The 20,143-nt window shown below is 28.0% G+C and overlaps 3 protein-coding genes across 6 annotated transcripts; 1 reads left to right on the plus strand and 2 right to left on the minus strand.

Annotated features, from left to right (window-relative positions):
- Positions 1-5,577: 5,577 nt before the first annotated feature.
- On the plus strand, positions 5,578-8,357 carry LOC108458361 (REF/SRPP-like protein At1g67360). The gene is made up of 3 exons (XM_017757725.2): positions 5,578-5,703; positions 5,793-6,011; positions 7,737-8,357. The coding sequence occupies exons 1-3, from the start codon at positions 5,683-5,685 to the stop codon at positions 8,184-8,186; spliced, it is 690 nt and encodes a 229-aa protein (XP_017613214.1). The 5' UTR covers positions 5,578-5,682; the 3' UTR covers positions 8,187-8,357.
- A 3,028-nt stretch (positions 8,358-11,385) lies between these two features.
- LOC108459435 (uncharacterized) lies at positions 11,386-12,053 on the minus strand. The gene has a single exon (XM_017758802.2). It carries the CDS (start codon positions 11,932-11,934, stop codon positions 11,638-11,640), a length of 297 nt encoding a protein of 98 aa, XP_017614291.1. The 5' UTR covers positions 11,935-12,053; the 3' UTR covers positions 11,386-11,637.
- Positions 12,054-15,755: 3,702 nt separating this feature from the next.
- Positions 15,756-19,817, minus strand: LOC108458457 (alpha-ketoglutarate-dependent dioxygenase alkB). Of its 4 annotated transcripts, none has more exons than XM_053027121.1 (8): positions 19,549-19,817; positions 19,316-19,467; positions 18,568-18,785; positions 17,579-17,717; positions 17,324-17,390; positions 17,096-17,217; positions 16,146-16,272; positions 15,756-15,954 (listed from the first exon to the last, which is right to left on the minus strand). In XM_053027121.1, exons 1-8 carry the CDS (start codon positions 19,650-19,652, stop codon positions 15,771-15,773), a joined length of 1,113 nt encoding a protein of 370 aa, XP_052883081.1. In that variant the 5' UTR covers positions 19,653-19,817; the 3' UTR covers positions 15,756-15,770. The 4 variants fall into 4 exon arrangements, with proteins under 4 accessions (XP_052883081.1, XP_052883080.1, XP_017613354.1 ...); XM_053027120.1 differs by having other exon boundaries at positions 18,568-18,926; positions 19,549-19,816; XM_017757865.2 differs by having other exon boundaries at positions 15,910-16,272; positions 18,568-18,926; positions 19,549-19,808.
- Positions 19,818-20,143: the final 326 nt, after the last annotated feature.

The following is a 20,143-nucleotide window of genomic DNA, read 5'->3' on the forward strand; positions in this document are numbered from 1 at the left end:
TCGAATTTGATATTCAGATCATATTAATCTAAAATATTATCTATATTAATATTTATTTAACGGTTGAATTTTTTACATAAAATGAGTAGTTAGAAATTTTAATTCATTTGAAACTTGATATGCATGATCTACAAAAATTGAGTATAAAATAAGACGATTTGATTATTAAAATATTAATCATATAAAAAGTTATAAAATGATGTAAAGTGAATCCTTCCCATATATATATATATATATATATATATAGTTTTGGACTAATCATCTTCCTTAAAGTCTAGCCTTACATGTTGGGGGAATTCAAATTTTTAGGATCAAAACTGAATTATAAAATTTTAAGAGGTCAAAATATAATTTTATCATATATTAACTTATGATTTCATTATTTTTAAAGGATTAAACATTTTTTTCATTTGGGGAGCAAAATACTATATATATTAACTTATAATTTCATCATTTATAGAATGATTAAATTACAATTTTTTCATCTCTATTGGGTTAAAGCCCTTGCCTGCCGCTTTTATTTGTCTATGGTTATATGATTTAGATTCAAATTTAACTACGAATCCCCAAAAAAATAACTGTGGAGTTATATCTCACATTTTCGGACTAAACAATGTGTGACGTTGCAACAAGGAAGTGTTTTTCATCTCAACAAGAAGAAATCTCTCATCCCGACGACGCGATGCCACGCCACAATGTGACGATGTGCACCTCAAGTTTTTTGGTTTTCTTTTCCCAATTAAACTCTAGTTAACCTACGGTGGTTATAGTCATATATGCTACGAATTTCACCCTATAAATAGGTCTTAGTTACTTTAGTTTTTATGATAACAGAAATATTTAGATTGAGATAATTTTGTTCTTTGTTTTAAAGGGTTTTTCTTTTGGGGTTTCAAATTTTCCTTTGATTCTCTCCATTTTTATACTCTCTTTTATTATAGTAAAATTTCATTTTACCCGTAATTTTTTATCATCTTTTGAGTAGTTTTTCCACATAAAACTTACGTATTCGATCTTTACAATCTTACTTTATTTACTTATTTGTTGCATTACACATTAATTTCCTACATTAACCTTTATGAATAGTAAATTATGAATGATACATTGATTAAAAATAACAATTTAATTAATTATAAAGAACTTTAAGCATGCTAGATACCCTAAAGTATAGGCTTTTTAAATATCCATATCTACTTTTTTTTTCTTTTGCTTTGTAATCTAATTATAAAATATAATATCAAAGGCAAAAAAGTCCTTTAGCTTTTTTTTTTCTTTGACATTAAATGTATGGTAATATTTTATATATATATGTATAAAATATGTTAATGCTCCACAAATCTAATTTTTGATTGAAAAGGACCCTCCACATAATTGTCAATCCTTAAGACGTGTTGTTCTTCTATTTGATTCTATCAATTAATCATTTAGGGTTTTTTGCTTTTTGCTTTTTTCTATAGTGATTTAAAAGAGATATTTATGTTTGATGCATGGTTAGTATATAAATTTTATGTATTATCGGTGAATAATAATATGATACGACATCACCGAGTTATAAATAAATAAATAAATTTATAGGTTAATATATTATTTGATATTTAATTTTGGTGTCAATGTTCAATTTGATATATGAGTTTTTTTTTTGTTCATATTTGGTTTGAATTTGGCTTCAATGTTCAATTTGGTACCTATACCAAACGACATCATCTGGTCCAATGAATGTTTGACACTTGTGCACTAGTGAGAAAATATAGGTACTTAATCGGGATAAAAAAAAAACTCAAGGCACCAAATTAAACATTAAAACGAAATTCATGTGCTTAATCGGGACAAAATAAAACTCAAGTAGCATTGAAATCATACTTGAGTACTAAATTGGGGTAGCAAAAAATTCAAATGCCATATTTAATATTAAAATCAAACTCGAGTATTAAATGGTATATTAACCTTATTTAAAAATAAAATAAAATATAGTTATATAAATTTATAAACCTAAGGGATTATAAAAAAAAATTCTAAAATTAATGGGTTTAAGTGTTTCAAGCATATTATTCTCCTATTTAAACATATTATTTTAAGCATTGTATAAAAAAATTACATAAAATTTAATTTTGTAAAGTTAGTCCAATTAATCTAAAATTAAATCAAAAATTCAATTTATCAATCAACTTCAAATAATCCCACTTGAATAAGCATTAGTGCAAAATATAAGTCTAATAAATGAATGATTTTGTGGGCTCATTCAAATTGGGCCAAATTGAATTTATAACAAAACATTGATTTTTGGACTAGAATAAAATTTGATGTCTATAATATGGAATTTCAAAATGAAAATTTTAGCAACTCAATTTTTCTAAAAATTCTCCATATTTCTTTATTTAATTCATAAAGTATCACTATAAAATAGAAATTCTTTAACCACAAAAATTAATTTTTTTAAATATATATTTATATTTAATTTATGCTCACTGCACCATTGTTGATACATAATTTGATTAGTAGCTCCGTTGATCAGTTTATTGGTTAGAATATGCAGAAGAAAAGGGGTTCTTCTTTAAAAAAGAAAACAAAAAAAATGGAGTTTTTAAGAGAGCCCACCCTTCTAAGAGTCTTTAGAAGTAAGTAAAGGAACTTTTTCTCAGTCGGGTTAAAATATATTCTATAACAATTTGATATTTATATTATTAATAATATTGATACATTTTTATAAATGTAATAATACTCGGATTGCATTTTTCCTTACATATATGCTTTTTTCATTTTTATTCTATTATTTTCTCTTATAATTATTTTTTATCTTATGAAATTTCAATAGCTTAAATTTATATATATATATATCCAAATAAAATAATTACAAATATAAGCATTTTAAAATGAGGAATTTTGTGTTACATTAATCTTATTATAGGTTCTTATCATATTTGCTCTTTATACAATACCTAGAATTACCCATAGTTCCTCATCAACCCTTAAATAGGACAACGCGCTTCAGTGCACTCGAATCCATGTCCTTCTGCACCGATACCAATATTAATATCAATCGAGCTAAGACTCAATCAATTTGTTAAAATATTTAAATATTTCAAATAATATAATATATAAAATATATATTGAATTAAATGGGTATGAATTTTTAAAAAATATTTTTAAAGTGAAATTTCAACAATGTATTTGAGTTACTCAAAACCCCTTTTAAAAATTCGTAAAAAAGTTAAAATCTATTTTATATTTACCCAAACAAATAAAATTATTTTACTAAAATTGAAGGTACCTAAATTTCTCTCTAATTTCAAATTCATCCAAAATTTTAAAAGTCTCCCTCCTAATGAATTGTAAAGGATTAAATTGAAGAAAATAAAATGTGAAAACTAGATTATTTTAACATATCTCATTGCCACCTATGGCCCACTCTCCTCAACAAGTTTTTGAAGCCAACAAAGTAGAGACAAGTTAGAATTATAAATAAAATGTAAATAAATATATCTATTGATTTCACTTGGGATAAAAATGATGGAAGTGGGGTATATGATGATGTTATTAAGGAAATTAGGCCCATTGATTGATTAATCCCACTTTGATATAATATTATCACAATCATTTTTAGTGGAAAGGTATATGGGGTTATTGCATCAGTATCGTATTAGTCAAGTTTTTTTCGTAAATTTAATTGTTAATTTAGGTTTTAAATGATAATTTAAATTTGATATGGAATAATTTTAAAACAAATGGATCAAAGCGCACAAACATGTGTAGTGTGTACATATCACATTGACAATATGAATTTGTCTAGTTAAAAAAAGAAAAAAGAAATATTATTTTTTTTATTTAACACGTCAGCTCTACATTGTCTGTGTTGTATGCATATGTGATTACAATTTGTTCCACATATTTCAAATATGATTTACGTCAGTTAGAGAACCACTTTAGAATAAGAGTCTTAGTTTAAACACTTATGTTGAATTAACCCCAAAATAATTATACTTTTGAAAGGATTGAATTATGGTTTTGGTCCTTCTACTTTGCTCATATTTAAAATTTAGTTATTGTACTTTAATTCAGCATAATTTGATTGCTAATTTTATAATATTATTAGCTAATTCAAATTAGTTAACTATGTTTTTCATAAGAAAAAATATTTCGTCGTTTTAATAAGAATAATTAACAATTAAACTAAATAATGGCATTATAAAAGTAGGATAATATAATTTTGGGACTAAAACAAACATTTGACCATATTATATTTTGGGTAACTATACTATTCATCACCCATCTTTCAACTTGTTTCTATTTGGGCCACCCAAGTTTAAAATGGTCTATTTCAGTCACTAATGTTTCCTCGATTTTAAATTTAATTTATACTATTTTTAAAATATAATGTGTCAAACATATTATCGCATGTGTAATACTATGTCTATTTGATTATTTTTATATCTCATTTGCATTAAAACTAAAAATTTGAAATTAAAAAATATATATATATATAGCCACTAAGAATTATCTAATTTGTGAATATAGACTAAATCTATAACTTTACACATAATACAGGACTAATGACATAATTTAACCATTACCATTGAGTCATTACTAAAATTTCAAAATTCAAAAATATAAGATTAAAATTGATTAAATTAAAGTACATATACTAAATCTATAATTTATACAAAGTACAGGGTCTAATAACACAAAATTGACCAAAAATTATATTATTTAAAAATAAAAGATAATATTTTAAGTGATTTTCTTTTTTCTTTTATATTATCCAGCGTGTCATCTCTATCCACGTGTCATCTCTAAACCTCTACTTTATCGGAGGAAAAATTAAAAAATAAAATCCTGTTACAAAGGCCCATCGTTTTCCCCATCCTCAAATCCATTAGCAGCCGTTGGAACATTATTTAATGGTTTAATTTCTAATACTTTCCCTCTACTTTACCGAAAATTAAAATTAGCTCCAACTAAGAAGTTAATTTAATTGGGTAATAATGTTAATTCTTACCATTAAATCATTAAATCATTAAATCATTAGCTTAAAAACTAGCAGCTCGGTGTAAAAAATTTATCAAAAATCAGTAGTATAACAATTTATATGTACCAAATTAGTAAAAAAAATAATTAGTCCCTCTACTCAAAAATAATTAGCATTCGATAGATTCAAATTACTTTTTACTCCCTCTACTCAAAAAATAAGTAAATTAGTCTTTGTATGTTAGATTAAAGAGCAAATTGATCCTTCTATTAAAAATTTTATTCATTTCTGCTATTAAAAATTAGCCTATTTACGTTAGCATGAGGTACACATGACCTACTGCATTTTACTGTTTGATTATTCTGTCAACCATACTCATTTTTTAACTGTACAAGTGGATAAAATTTATGACTGAAATAACTAATTTACCCTTTGATCTAACGTACAAAGACTAATGTGCATATTTTTTTAGTAGAGGACCACATGATACTCTTACCTCGGTTTTATTAACTTGACAAATTAAAATAGATGGACTAACTTCTCGGTTTAAAAAAGTTGAGGGATGAAATTCGGAATTAAATATTAAATTAATCTTTGCGTACTTAGCACTATAAATTAATGTAGAACTCCATTTACTTTATTTTTACTTCCAAACTAGCCCACATTTAAATTTTTTTTTTTTTTTGAAAAACCTCGAGCAAGAATCACAGATAAAGAAGATGGAAAGCATGGAGATGAAGGTATTTTCATTTTCTTTTCCTTGTTTTAAACTTTTAATTTTCTCTGTTTTTGATTTTCTTTAGTTTTTTTTAATTTATTTAAATTTTAGGAGGTAAAGTTCGAGAATAAGGATCTGAAGCACCTAGGCTTCGTGAAGGTGGTTGCTATCCACGCCTTGGTTTGCGTATCGAACCTCTACGAGTTCGCTAAACAGAACTCCGGTCCGTTGAGATCCACCGTCGAAGGCCCCGTTACGACCGTCGTTGGTCCCGTCTACGAGAAATTCAAGGATGTTGCTGATCATCTTCTTCGATTTCTTGATAAGAAGGTATATTCGTTTTTTTTTTATTTTATAATTCCTTGTTTGGATCAAAAAAGTTTCTGGAATTCACTTTTTTGTTTAATTCATCAATGATTGAATTTAGTGCTAGATTTACTAGTGAAGTATGAGATATATGTGTTCTTAAGTTACTGGAAATTGGCTTGGTCATAGCCAAGTTCGAGCTTGAATGAGCTGAATTTGAATATCTTAATGTTCGATTCAAATAGTATGGCTTTACTTTAATCTGATAAATAAGTTTAATCAAGTGAGCTAGAGTAGTTGATCTTTATTTCGAGTTGAGCTTCGAGCTTCGAATTTCGAGTTAAATTCGAACTCATTAAAATTTCAGTTCAACTTGGCTCAATTACGGTCAGAGTAGTAAATGTTAGCTAAAACTCAGTTTGATCTTTATTTTGATTTGAGCTCGAGTTAATATTCAAGCTTCGAATTTTGAGTTGAATTCAAATTTATTAGAACTTCAGTTCAACTAGGCTCAATTATGGCCCTAGCAGTAAATTGTTAGCTAAAACTGAATTTGGAAGTTGTAAAGAGCAGTTTGATCTTTAGGTTGAATCGAGCTTAAATTAAGTTTTGAGCTTTGAATTTTGAGTTGAATTCGAACTTATTAGAACTTAAGTTCAACTTAGCTCGATTATAGTTCTAGTACGTGAAATCAAGCTTGAACTTAAAATCAACATAATTTTCAGATCAAAATCGAGCTCAAACAATTGAGTTTGAGGTTGAGTATGAGAATCGAGCTTACTTTAATCGGATAAACAAGTCTAATCAAATGAGCTTGAGTAGTTTGATCTTTGTTTTGAATTGAAGTTCCGAGCTTCGAATTTTGAATGAAACCAAAACTCATTAGAACTTAAGTTCAACTAGGCATGATTACAATCTTAGTAGTAAATCTTAGCTAGAACTGAATTCAGAAGTTGTAAAAAGCAGTTTGACCTTCATGTCCGAATCAAGCTTAAATTAAGTTTCGAGCTTTGAATTTTTAGTTAAACTTGAACTTCTTGAAACTCCGGCTTGGTTTAGTTATGCTCTAGTAAATCTTAGCCTATAATAAAAGGGATGTGAACCAATTTGTTTCTAACTTCAAAACGAGATTAAGTAAAAAAACTGCATGTAGATAAGCCTTTCACACAAATTTGATGATCTGTTCGTAAGTTGTTCGAGTTTAGTTCAAAAAGATCAAATTTGACTTGGTCATTGTTAACTTCGAGTTCAAGGGAGCTGAATTTGAATAGTATATATATATTTGATTTTTAGTTAGTATTTAAAAATTTCAATTTAAACTCAAACTTTAACTTTAGTTTTGAGTTCGAGGTTAAGGCGAGAAAATTGAGCTTATCTTTAATCAGATAAGCAAGCTTAATCGAGCCTAGAGGCGAATCTAGAAATATTTTTAAGGGGTTAAAATTGAATTATAAATTTTTGTGAGGCTAAAGTATAATTTTATCTTGTATTGACATATGATTTCATCACTATTGAAAGGACTATATAAAAATCTTTTCATTTTGGGGGGCCAAAGTGCAATTTTATCACATAGTCACTTTTAATTCTATTATTTATTAGGGAACTAAAAAACAAATTTTCCATTTAGGGCCCCCTCTAAATTCGCTCCTGATCGAGTCTACTCAAACGAGCTAGAGTAGTTTCACACTTATTCCAAATCGTATTCACACCTTTAGCCGTAAATCTTAGATCAATTAAAAATAACTGCAGGTAGATGAGGCTTTACACAAAATTGATAATCACCTTCCGGCCAAAGCTAAGCAAGCAATTAACCAAGCCCAATACTTGGTTCACAAGACAGCACAACATGCTTGGAAACTAGTCGACGAGGCACGAACCAACGGACCACGAGGAGCGTTGCACTACGCCACAGCCGAGTACAAGCACCTCATGGTCATAAACTCAACCAAGTTATGGGTCAAGCTGAATCACAACTCGGCTTTCCACTCGGTGGCTGAGTGGGTTACTCCAACAGCAGCTAATTGGGCCGGTAAGTACAACAAATTAATTAACGATATGAGTGGCAAAGGTTATATTGTTTTTGGTTATCTGCCATTGATACCTGTTGATGAATTTGGTGAGGCAATTAAGGTAGCTAAAGCAAAGGAAAAAGAACATTTAAATGATCATAAATCAGATTCTAGTTCTGACTCAGATTAGGGACTTCACTTTTTTTTTTTTGTTTTTGTAAATAGAAAATCTAAGTAATTTGTGTTGGTGAGAGGCATATTGTGGAAAATTGTCAAGTTTGCCACTGTAAATTGGGTGTGTCTGCTTGTATATATATATGATAATGTTTAATAAATATAAAAGTAAATATTGTAAATACAATATGAATGCGTAAAGACGGTATGTTTATTGCAATATGATGTTTTAAATATATGCAAGGAATTGCCGATTGAGTCTTAGCTCAGTTGGCATTGGTATTGTTGTCAATGCAGGAAGATGTGGATTCTAGATTAATGTGAATATATATATATGAAAGGAATTAGAGAAAAAAAATTGTTCATGTCCTTACATATTCGTATGTGATGTTTGTTTAATTTTGGCTAATATAGCTTTGGGGCAATGTCAAGTTGTTTGAATCGAATCGGATAGCCTGATCCGATCAGTTGAATCGGGAATCAGTCAAAATTTTGGTTCGGGCATTGGACTAGTTGATTCAAGAACCAGTTGAACCGAACAAAAAACTAGTTGAACCTGGTGGTTAAATTAGATTTTTAATATATTTTTTTATGAATTTGTAATGATTTATTTAATCAAATCAGACGAAACAATCGGATTAATTAATCAGTCGCTTAATTGATTTGACCATTAATTTGATTTTAAAAACCATGGGTAATATAACTTAAAATATATATTTTAAATTTTTAAATAATGGTACAATCTTACGGTGAAGAATTATTTTATAGATCCTTCTTACTATATCATTTATGGTTTTTTCAATTATTTAATGATATTTTAGCATTTTTTTCATGTCATTGATACATAATTTTTATTTTTTTATCCTAAATATTGAACCTCGAACCCTAAACCATAAAGGGTTTGGATTCAAGATTTGAGGTTTAGGTTCAAGATTTTAAGATCAAGATTTGGGGTAAAAAATAACCAAAATTATGTATCAATGATATAAATTTTTATTAAAATAACATTAAATAATTAAAATAGTCGAAATGACACATTAAATAATTTCTCCATCACAACAGTTTTATGAAATACAATTTCAAAACATATACCATAACTTAAATTGTAAGGGTTTTTAAAGAAAAAAAATTCATTATTAAATATTTGTTTTGTTCTTTATGTGTCTTTAATAATCCAAATGTGAAATGGTTATAGCATGGGAAAGTGACTTAATGATCAGCTGTTTGAAGACAGCTAATCTGCATTAATTTTTACTAAATTTTAATTAATAACCTAATATGGGAACCTGGCTGGATTGCAGATTAAGGATTTTGGGACAAAATATATTGTTATTTTACCCATTTTCTAGAAGATCATGTATCAACTTGACTATCTATATATATAAATATTAAATTAATATGAAAAGAAAAAGCTACTTTTTATTATAAAAAGAAAGTTTTTATAATAAATGTTAATGCCTAAAACATTTCATTGTTTACATTACACCCCTTCCTTGTTCCAAATGGTTAAAGAATTTCTCTCTTTTTTAAAAAAAACACTAAATGCTGGTTAGATTTTTTAGGGGTTATTATGGGGTCAAACTTTTTAGAATGGTCATATAAAGGTTTAAGCTTTATAAAAGTCTTCAAATAAAAGTTCTTTATGCATTTTAGTTTAGTTTGTAGTAAAAATTAAATGAATTTTGACGTGTTTAGAATAAAACACATGAGAACTGAATCAAATATTACTTAAAAAGAAAAGTAAGCAATTAAAATATAATTTGAAATATGATATATGATATTTAAAAAGCCCTTATTTGACTATTTTCAAAAAAGTTTGGTCCTTATTTGAGTACTTTTATAAATGTTAGGTCATTGCATGACCATTTTGAATGATTTAACCGAAAGGTTAGGTTCTAATTTGAGTATTTAATCTTTAAAAAACAACGGATTCACATCCATTGAATGTTGGGTACGGATACATGTTTAAGGTAAGTTTGTTTTGTTTCTTTAAAAAAATCGATGATTATATTCAAGTTAGTATGTAAGTCAAACATAAGTGTCAAACACGAATAATTCATAGACTTATCTTATTCTTAAAAATAAATGTCATATATGGACCCTTCAAGAAATACCAAGAATTCAAGCAAAGTCTAGGCTTTTAATTGCACCAGACCGTGGTGAAGTTCTAAGTATCAGTACACTATCATTTAGGTCTTTCGCCAATCTAGCTGTAAGCCTAATTGTTAAATGCCAACTCAAATTTGATATGAATCATATTTAAAATATGTGTATCAATTATATAAATAAATGGAGTCATTGAAGTTAACTATTTTTTAAGCTAACATATCTAAGTTATTCATGCAATAAATTTACGTAAGAATCTCATTAATACTTTAAAGATTTAATCAATTGAAATCAATTTAAAATCCGAATTATAATTAAGGAATCACTAATATAATTAACCCATAATCAAAGGGCAAAATAATGTTTCAATCTTTTCCAACCATTTTCTCATGTTCTTCGTTTATTCTAATCATTGGGCATCAAAATTCATTCATATAAAATATATTCACCATCTTTTTCAATTCATTAACTTAGGAAGAAGTTTATAAAGCATCATCTATTCAAAATCGACGAACTCTCAATCTGTTTGGTATTACCTCTGATAAAATTTTATTTCTCAACTTTGTCCAAAACCCAAGTGTTTGATGGAGTGAAAATGTAAGTCTTTAGTTTGCACACTCAAACACCTAACCTATAGCTTATAGGTCATTAATGGGAAAGAATAGTATCACTTAAGCTACCTATAGCCTCACATGTTTGGGTACTCTCAAGCTGCTCATAGCTTAACTTTGATGATATCACACTACATCAGATAAATCATGTAGAGATTGAAGTTCTTGGCAAAGTTGAGGAAACAAAACTTCACCGAAAACCATACTGAACGTCCAAGTTCATGGACGGACCGTAATGTTGGCTAAAGAATTTTTTGAAAATTTTCATTATGTCTTCTTATTTCTTTGAAAACTTTAATTATGTCCTTTAAAATTTTAGAAAACTCTTATTAATCTCACAAAAATTTTAAAATTTTTAACTAGACACCTAATTGTAAGATATCTCATTAAACTCTTAAATTTTTGAAAATTTAGTCACAGGATTCACCACAGTCCAAGTCCACAAATTTCATGGAATTTGGAAAAAAATTGTAGAGAAAAATCATTGAAGAGAAAGAGTTTACTTGGAATTTAATATATAATTCATGCAAATTTTTACCCATGAATTGTTAATCTTTTACAACAATTTCTTCAAATTCTTAACAAAAACAAAACAACAATTAAGCTATAAGAATCTGAAAACAGTTTCGTTGTAGAGATTACAATTCAGCAACTATTAATTTTACTCTCACTGTTATATTACATTAATTAAATTTCAAAAAAAAAAACTATAAAAATATATAAGAGTTTAAAGAGTCCAAACCCGGTAAATTAAGAGTTCCGATTCGTCGGTTGACGTACAGAAATCTGAACCGGAATCGGTCTACCGGTACCAGACCCACCACAACTGCTACACGCCATTCGACCGGACCCGGCGCAAGTCCGACAACCGGAATCTCCATCGGACCAACGAGTGCAAATGCACGTGATGCGACCCGTGCCGTTACAAGTCGGGCATCTTTGAAACGGACCGGCCATGGGTTTTTGATCCATGACGGATTTGACTAAGACGGCACCAGCTAAAACGCTTAAGCCGGTGGCCACCTGAGTCAAAACGGCCGGCAACATGTCGCCGGAGACGGGATCGGAAGTTTTCCTTTTTGGAATTTAATGAGGGTTATGGAGCAGTGAAGAGGAAGAAGAAAGAACCAAATAGCAGCCAAAGAATAAATAAATAGAATTTGAGAAATTGAAAATATATATTTGAGATTTTTTAATTGAGAAAAATTAAAATAATTGGCTGTGAATTTTATGGAAAAGATAAATAAATTAAAAACAGAAAAGTAGTTTTGAGGGTATTATATAAATGGTTAAATTGTTTTAGTCACTCATTTTGTAAAGAAAATTTCAATTTAATCCCTATCAATAGAGAAATTACGAATTTTAGTTACTCTCCGTTTAATTTAAATCCCTAATTGTTTAATTTAAATCCCTAATTGAATACTCATGGAATGTTTTTTAATTGATAAAATAATAAATTTATTCCTAACGTAATTTTCCGTCGCTTTAGTCTTAATTTTAAAAATCTAACAAATTTAACTCTCAATATTTACACATTCGGTCCCTTTAATCTTGATTATTAGAAATTCAACGAATTTAACCTGCAATATTCAAGATCGAGACCAAATTGACAGAATGTATTAATACTTATTCAAGTAATTTATGTACCTAATTGTTTTTTCATTGTTATTGAAAAAATTTCAACGTAAAATTAAATAAAATAATTGAAATTGAATATAAAAATCACACTAACGTAATTTTTAATCAAATTTTGTTATTAATCTTTGTATTATATATAAATTATGGATTTAGTCATTGTATTATTCAGTCAATGATAGTCTTGATACTTTTCAATTTTTAAAATTTCAGTCATGATCCAAACGATAGCAATTAAATCTATTAGGTCAAATTCTGCTATTAACTCCATGTTACACCTAAGTTGTGGATTTAATGTTCTCAAATTCAATCATTTTTAGTCCCTGTATTTTCTAATTTTTAAAATTTCAATCTTAACTCAAATGGTTGCCGTTAAATCTATTAAGATAACATTAAAATTTTATGATATTATGTGAAAATTGTAAATTGACACGCTACTACACACGTGATAGCATATTTGTCACATACAATTTCCATGAATAGCTTAACGAATTTAGTAACAACCATTTCACTCGAAACTGAAATTTCAAAAAATCAAAAAATACAAGGACTAAAAATGAACTTACACATAATACAAAGGCTAATAGCAGAATTTAACTAAATTTATTCACTTGAATTTAACCGGTTCAAGGTGTGGACCACGTTGCTTGCTTATTTATGGGATGATAACTCTCGGTTTGGCTTTCAGCTGAACATGGTGTGATGGAAATCTCCAGATTCTTGTGGAGATAACTTTTTTTATTTACAAATCGGTCCTTTTATCAACGGCTATGAATTAATCTTCTTTGGTCCAATAGGGTTTCAATACGAAATACTTTCAATCTTTATCCTAATATATTTTATCCCTTAAGAAAAATTATAGATTTTTATTTTTAAATATTCATATGGATTTTGAATTTATTGGATCTAAATTAAGAAATTCTTTTTTTAAAAAGTCGATGCAAGCATGGGTGAAGCCGAAATTTAATTATAAATTTTCAAGAGATTAAAATATAAATTTACTATGTATTAATTTATAATTTTATCGTTTTTGAAGAGATTAATAGAAATTTTTCATTTTTATCAGGTAAAAGTGCAATTTACTGCATGTGGAAAAAATAAAATGTCCGGAGAAGGTTGTGCAATTTTGGAATTTGAAATTAAGGCTTAATTTACACAAATGTAAGAATATTAGGGACCAATAAAATAATTATTACATACGAAAGTCTTTAAATAAATAATAGAGATACGGAAGGGCTCTTTAAATATTATATAATGTTCTTTATTATAATATTGATATAGAAATATATTAAAATAGTAAATAAACCCGAACATGAATTAATATACTATAATAAAAATATATATTATTTTAATATATTTTTATAATATATCATAAATTAAAATATTTTAATTTTGTAATAAATAACCATGAGATTAAATCATCAATATTATTATAAAAAGTAATTTATTTATAATATTGTTTATCATGAATTAATATATCACCAATATTATTATAAAAATAATTTATTTATAAAAATTATCTATAATATTACATTTATTTCTGTTAGATATTACTTTTATTTTGATAAGATATTTTATTAAAAAGTTGATGATATATCTATAATATGATTTTATTTAAAAAAATTAATGAATAATCTATAAAATAAAATAAATAAATAGAAAATACAGATAGCGCCACTTTCCACAAAAATAGGGTACGTAGCTTGTTATATATATATATATATATGACCAATTGATTTTTTTTCATTTCCCTGAAATGCGAAGGCTCTTGCTTGTTCTCTTAAATTCGCTTATGGATACGAGTAAGATGTGAGGATTTTTTTTGTAATGTACATATTAAACGGTTATAGAAATTGTTGCTTTTATACTAACTCAGTTGTTATACAAAATTTTCATTTTATCCTTATATATAATTATTAAAAGGTAAAAAGACTACTTCGGTCCCTCTCAATTTTGATATTGAGCAAATTAGCTCTTCTAAAAAAATAGAGTAATTTAATTCTGATCAGATTATAAAATAAACAATTAAAGACAATTAATCACAATATTTCTTTTTTGTCAATGTTAATGCCGTAGGCTAAATTCGTTAAATCAAAGATTAAATTGACAAAATGTAAATTTTAAGGGCTAAATTTATTATTGTACCAATCAAAATTATGTACAATTTATTAAAAACGTTATCATCGATTAATTATCCTTAGTTGCTTATTTTTAAATTGATTGAGATTAAATTACTTTGATTTTTTTAAAAGAGACTAAAAGTGTTTTTACCTAAAAACAAAAGTCATAGAAAAAGCTATTGTGTTTTATGTTTAAATATAAATATTGAAAATAATTAGAAAAATTCAAATTAAAACGAGGCTGAACAACGATGAATATGTATAACATCAATGTAAATGATAATAGTCTTAATATTACACGTTTACAATAGATATATCATATAAATAAACACTATTAAAATATGTAAAAATATTTTAATATAAACAATAATTTTAATTGAGTCAAATTGGTCCAAAATAGACTTATTAATGAGGCCGAATTGATTTTGAGTCAAATCAAATTAAGTTTAAAATCATTTAATTTAGTATCAAATCAATTTCATGTCATTTTGAATTTGAATAATTTCAAGTTTTAATCACTTAAAAGATTTCTGAGTTTCATCACTTTTGAGCCTTAAAATGGAAGTTAATAGTATAAAGCATCACTTTGAGTACAAGTAATTCATTTCCAAGTTGAAGGCTTTGCGTATAAGAATTAGCAAGAAGAGCTATGATAAGATCAAAATTATCCATAAATTTAAAATTTAATCCTATATTTTTATTTTTAAATTTTAAATTTTCTAATTTTCAGATTTTAGATTTTAAATTCAACTTTTAACATATTATTCTGTTAAATTTAAATTTATTACATCAATTTCTTAGTTAGACTGCTATAAAGTGAGCAGTGGTGGAGCCAAAAAGAAAAAAAAATTTGGAGAGACGGAATTAAATTGTAAGTAAAAATACAATTTCACTATTTTAATAGTCTATATCTTTATAATTTTTAAATGATTAAATCAAATTTTTATTATTCTTGAAGAGGCCAAAGTGCAATTTCAGCATTACTATTTTAAAATTTTATAAATTATAAAGTACCTAAATGAAAAATTTTCTAATTTAGGGGGTCGGTTGGCTCCACCACTGAAAGTGAGTATTCTTTATGACAGTATTTTGAAATTTTTAATATTTTGAAATGTCATACCAACCAATTTAACAAAAAAATAATAATTTAACAGAACTTAAATTTTGAAATATGAAAAGTAAAAATATTAAACTCCTAAAATAAAAGTACAATGACAAAATTTCAGATTTGTGAAAATAAAAGGACCAAACTATCATAAAACACAAATTGTTGAAACAAAAAATTTTACTAAATAATTCCTTGTTCTTTTCCCTACAAAATTGTTGGGTACACTTACATAATCAATAACCAAGCAGCTTAAAGCATGGATTGAAAATGCCATAAGACATGAAGACTAGTAATTTGAAACACTAAACTTAAGTAATTGAAAAGAGATGCATAATCAAAATGCATAATCAAACGGCCTTTCCTATTTTTGCTCAAAATAAAATTAAAAGACTTGCCTGATATTGATGTTGATCCTTGAAGTTCTTATATAGTCCAAGAAACAACGATCATCCTCGTCCGAAAACCGTAATTCAAGAGGAGTGATTTCTGCGTTTTCTTCGTCTGTGAATATGCGAGGCACACCTGCAAGAATTTCATGTTGCTAGGGATGGTTAATTGGTTATATAAGATGCTAGAGAAGAAAACAATCGATAAGCCAATGTCCAAGCTAAAAGTATTTCTACGTACAAGTTTATACCGGATGTTTCTTTCCTTTTTGGTTCAAAAAAGGGATTGTAAATACTAGGATTCGAAACCCGAACTTGCTAGATGTCACTCTTAAGGGTAACTAATCTAGCTAGTCTAAGCCTCGGGTTCAGCAGATATTTCTTTTTGGGTAAAATTACTAAACTAACAGTAAATTTAAGTTTTGGTCACTCAACTTCAAAATGTTACTAAATGATCACTGAACTGTATCTATCAACAAATTAAAAAACATACCTTAAATCCAAGTCGATCTGACAGTCAATGTCGAAAATCGGAAAAGAAGTTTTATGAAAAAAACTGAACTGTAGAAGAAAATGGAATGACAACTTTCAATTGGTACAAGCGGTGCAAACAAAGGTCATACAACAACAATTTTAATAGCCCAGGGACAAAAATAAAAAGCTTCAAATAGTTCAATGATCATTTTGTAACTTTTTGAAGTTGAGTGACCAAAACGTAAACTTATTAATAGTTTAATGACCTTGGGTGTAATTTACCGTTTCTTTTTTACATTATGTACCTGTAGCTTGTTTGTTATTTAAGGAAGCAAAGAGGGCAAATGCCAAATATTTCTCAAACAAATTCGATTGCAGCATTTGGATCAATAGCAATGGATAGAATGATTTACAATCGAGTTCAAGTTCGGAAAATTCCAAAACCATAACATGGAAAAGAAAGCTATTGGGAAGTGAAATCCAACCATGAAAGCATTCCCTTGCTTCTCCTGCCATAAGTACAACATCGCCACTTCGGAGAAACATCGCTAATGGTTCATCCTGTCTAGACTTTCCTCCGAGAAGGAAAATAGCTTTACAGCCGAAACTGAGAAAGAAAATACAATTGAAACACGAAAGTCAAAACTAAAGAGGATGCTTTCTTTTGTCTTTCTAATTTCAAAGGATTAAATAATAAGGAAATAGTAAGTTACCTCATGCTTACAATAGGTTTACTCCAATCTGCTTCCATGTCATCAAGGTGACCACCAAGTGTATCACCTGGAAAGATAAAAAAAGATTTCAAAGCTCAAAAAGGTGACATGGGGATGTAGAGGACTGCACAAAAGTTATCTCAATCATAAATACACACACATGAATATATATATGAGAGTGAGGGTATATAACAAAGAGTACATTACTGAAGCTTGAGAATTTCTAAGCATGAAATCATTGTATTCAAAGAATACCTGATCCAAAATAGTTGACAATTGCAGCCTCTGGCCGGAACTCTTCTCCAATAGGCATTGCAGGCTCAGCCATTCTTTTAGCCAGCTGACAGAGTGCATTTGGTATCTTGTTATGAGGTAAAGACACAGCATAGTTCCGCTGCACCATTAATACATTCAATTTAGAAGTCATCTCAACATAAAACATTCTCCTTTAATTTGATTTTCAAAGAAAAGGAGTAATTACAGACTTATCATCATGCATCAGGTTAAGTCAGGACTTTCAGGAAGTTACAAGATATAAGTTCCGGAAACAAATATCATCATGCATCGGCTAAGACAACGAGTATGATTAGCACATCGTCATACCTGAATGATGCCTTATAACATTTTCACAAAGTTACATGATATAAGTTTCTATCACAAACATTGAAAGTGATACTTATGTTTCGGAATTGGAATCCTAGAACTAAATCTAAATAATCAATAAGATCAAATTGAAGAACCCTCAAATTATATCAGGTGGCTATTCGATCAGTGAATGTACCTGAGATATCCTTCTATTATAGGGACTTGATCAAATTAGTCCCTCAACTATTAAATGGATCGATTTACTACCTGTACTATTAAAAAGATTCAAATAAGGCCAAATTGAAATAGAGTTAAAAAAATATCATTTATAGTTTAACAGAGTTAATATTTTTAAAGTTTTTATGGTTTTGTAAATGAAATACTTTGCTTGGAATTGAACTGTAATTAAATAATAATAATTTTCAAAACATTTTTTATACGGTAAATGTTAACTCTGTTATAATTTGGACTTATTTGATTCTATATACTAAATTGATCCATTTAATAATAGAATGGCTAATTTGATCTGGTACCTATAATACAGGGACCTCTCAAGTACTTTAACCCTATTCAATCAGTATAGGTGCTCTAATTAGACAATAAACATCTCACCAACTAAAGATATAAGAAGATCAAGGACTAAATGAATGAATACCTACATTGGACCAGTCAAATTGAAGGCCAAGGGTACTCCACCGTAGCTTTCGCAGCAAAACAGAAGCAGGCACCGTTTTGCAAGCCTTTCCCCTTGATCGTGCGATGTCTTCCTCATAAAACTTCCATCTATGAGAATCTCCATTGCTTACAGAAGCACTTGGTTCAGAATCCAAACCGTTGTCAGACGTTTCCTCCTCAATGAAAACTTTACCTTCCTTTGCTGCAACAAACAGGTTACTTATAGGTCCATAAATAACATTATGATTTGTTCTGTTTGGAGGTTGCGGAAAGTTAGTTAAACTTTCCCTTATCCATGTACATTGTTCATCCAAGGTTAATGCACCGGGAAAAAAATAGAACCCTGCATTTTCAAAACAATTCATCGAAAATAGAACCAATACTATGTTTGCGAACGTGAAATTGAAAATTTGGATTCAGATTTCATTTGTTATATAACTTGTCTGAAAAGGTATACATACGTTAAGTATGAATTAGTTGAAATTTAATATGATTATATATTTGAAGCATATAAAACCATGACTTTTAAATTCACAAGCATCACAACGAATTTCAAATTCACTATTAGATAGACATCGAACAAATTCATTAATTTAGAAAATAATGATGGATTCAACTACTTTTAAAATCCAAATCCAATCTTTTCAATTTCAAATTAAAATTCGCAACAAAACAAAACAAATTGTTCTCTATTCGATACTAATTGAAATCAAATGGAAAAAAAATAGATACCAGGGCTATTTTCCAAGCCAAAAATCGGACGATCAAATCCACAATTAACATGTACAACTCCTGGAGGAAGTTCAACATTTTGATTGAATGACTCTGAAATGGATTTGAAATCCAAAACCTCTGATAAATCGACTTGTTTAGGTTGCTTCTTCCTGGAGAAGTTCAAACCAAAATAATCAAGAAACAAGAGAAAACATGTTTCTTTTCAAAATATAAGCTGAAACTTGACGTACTTTTTCGTGGATTTCGAATTTTCGTAATAAAGCTTGTACTTCTTTTCTGTTTTTCTAAAAGCTGTTCGCTCTGCATCGTCACCGGCTCTATCGGATCCGTACATCTTCCCCTGAGCCGGCGAGTTAACTCGGAATCACTCAGAGTAAAAGTACGCTGGTGATTTCAAAATTAGGGTTTTAATAAAGTTTTTGCAAACGGTTTTATTTTTCACATAAAAGAAATTATCAGGTGCGTTCGCTACTATTGTAAATTACTCAAAAAAAAATCAAAATTATCTGATTTAGCTTAATTGACTCTTGGTCCAATAATAGTTAAATAAAATTAAAAAATTTATAAAATTAAAAAAATTAAAATTTTTATAGAATCAGTTCAATTACCAATTTTTGTCTCCATATTTAATTTTTTATCAATTCTAATATATTCGATTAGAAATTAAGTCAACTTTTATGTTTACAATAAGGTATTTAGAATCGGATTAATGATCAAATCAATCAAACAATAGTTTGTTGATCCAACCAATACGTCCGATTTGATTAGATAAATCACTAAAAATTCAATTCAACTAGTTTATACTAATTCTCAAATCAACTAGTT

Source organism: Gossypium arboreum, chromosome 4 (genome assembly GCF_025698485.1).
Source record: "Gossypium arboreum isolate Shixiya-1 chromosome 4, ASM2569848v2, whole genome shotgun sequence".
Taxonomy (NCBI): domain Eukaryota; kingdom Viridiplantae; phylum Streptophyta; class Magnoliopsida; order Malvales; family Malvaceae; genus Gossypium; species Gossypium arboreum.

Bases quoted from the DNA above. Each gene is read 5' to 3' on its own strand.
- LOC108458361 (XM_017757725.2), top strand. From the start codon at position 5,683: ATGGAAAGCATGGAGATGAAG. The intron at 5,704-5,792 runs GTATTTTCATTT...TTTAAATTTTAG, and splicing joins TGGAAAGCATGGAGATGAAG to GAGGTAAAGTTCGAGAATAA. The intron at 6,012-7,736 runs GTATATTCGTTT...AAATAACTGCAG, and splicing joins TTCGATTTCTTGATAAGAAG to GTAGATGAGGCTTTACACAA.
- LOC108458457 (XM_053027120.1), bottom strand. From the start codon at position 19,652: ATGTACGGATCCGATAGAGCCGGTGACGATGCAGAGCGAACAGCTTTT. The intron at 18,927-19,315 runs GTATCTATTTTT...TTGAAAATGCAG, and splicing joins TGGCTTGGAAAATAGCCCTG to GGTTCTATTTTTTTCCCGGT. The intron at 17,391-17,578 runs GTATTCTTTGAA...TTATCTTTCCAG, and splicing joins TGTCAACTATTTTGGATCAG to GTGATACACTTGGTGGTCAC.
- LOC108459435 (XM_017758802.2), bottom strand. From the start codon at position 11,934: ATGTTGCCGGCCGTTTTGACTCAGGTGGCCACCGGCTTAAGCGTTTTA.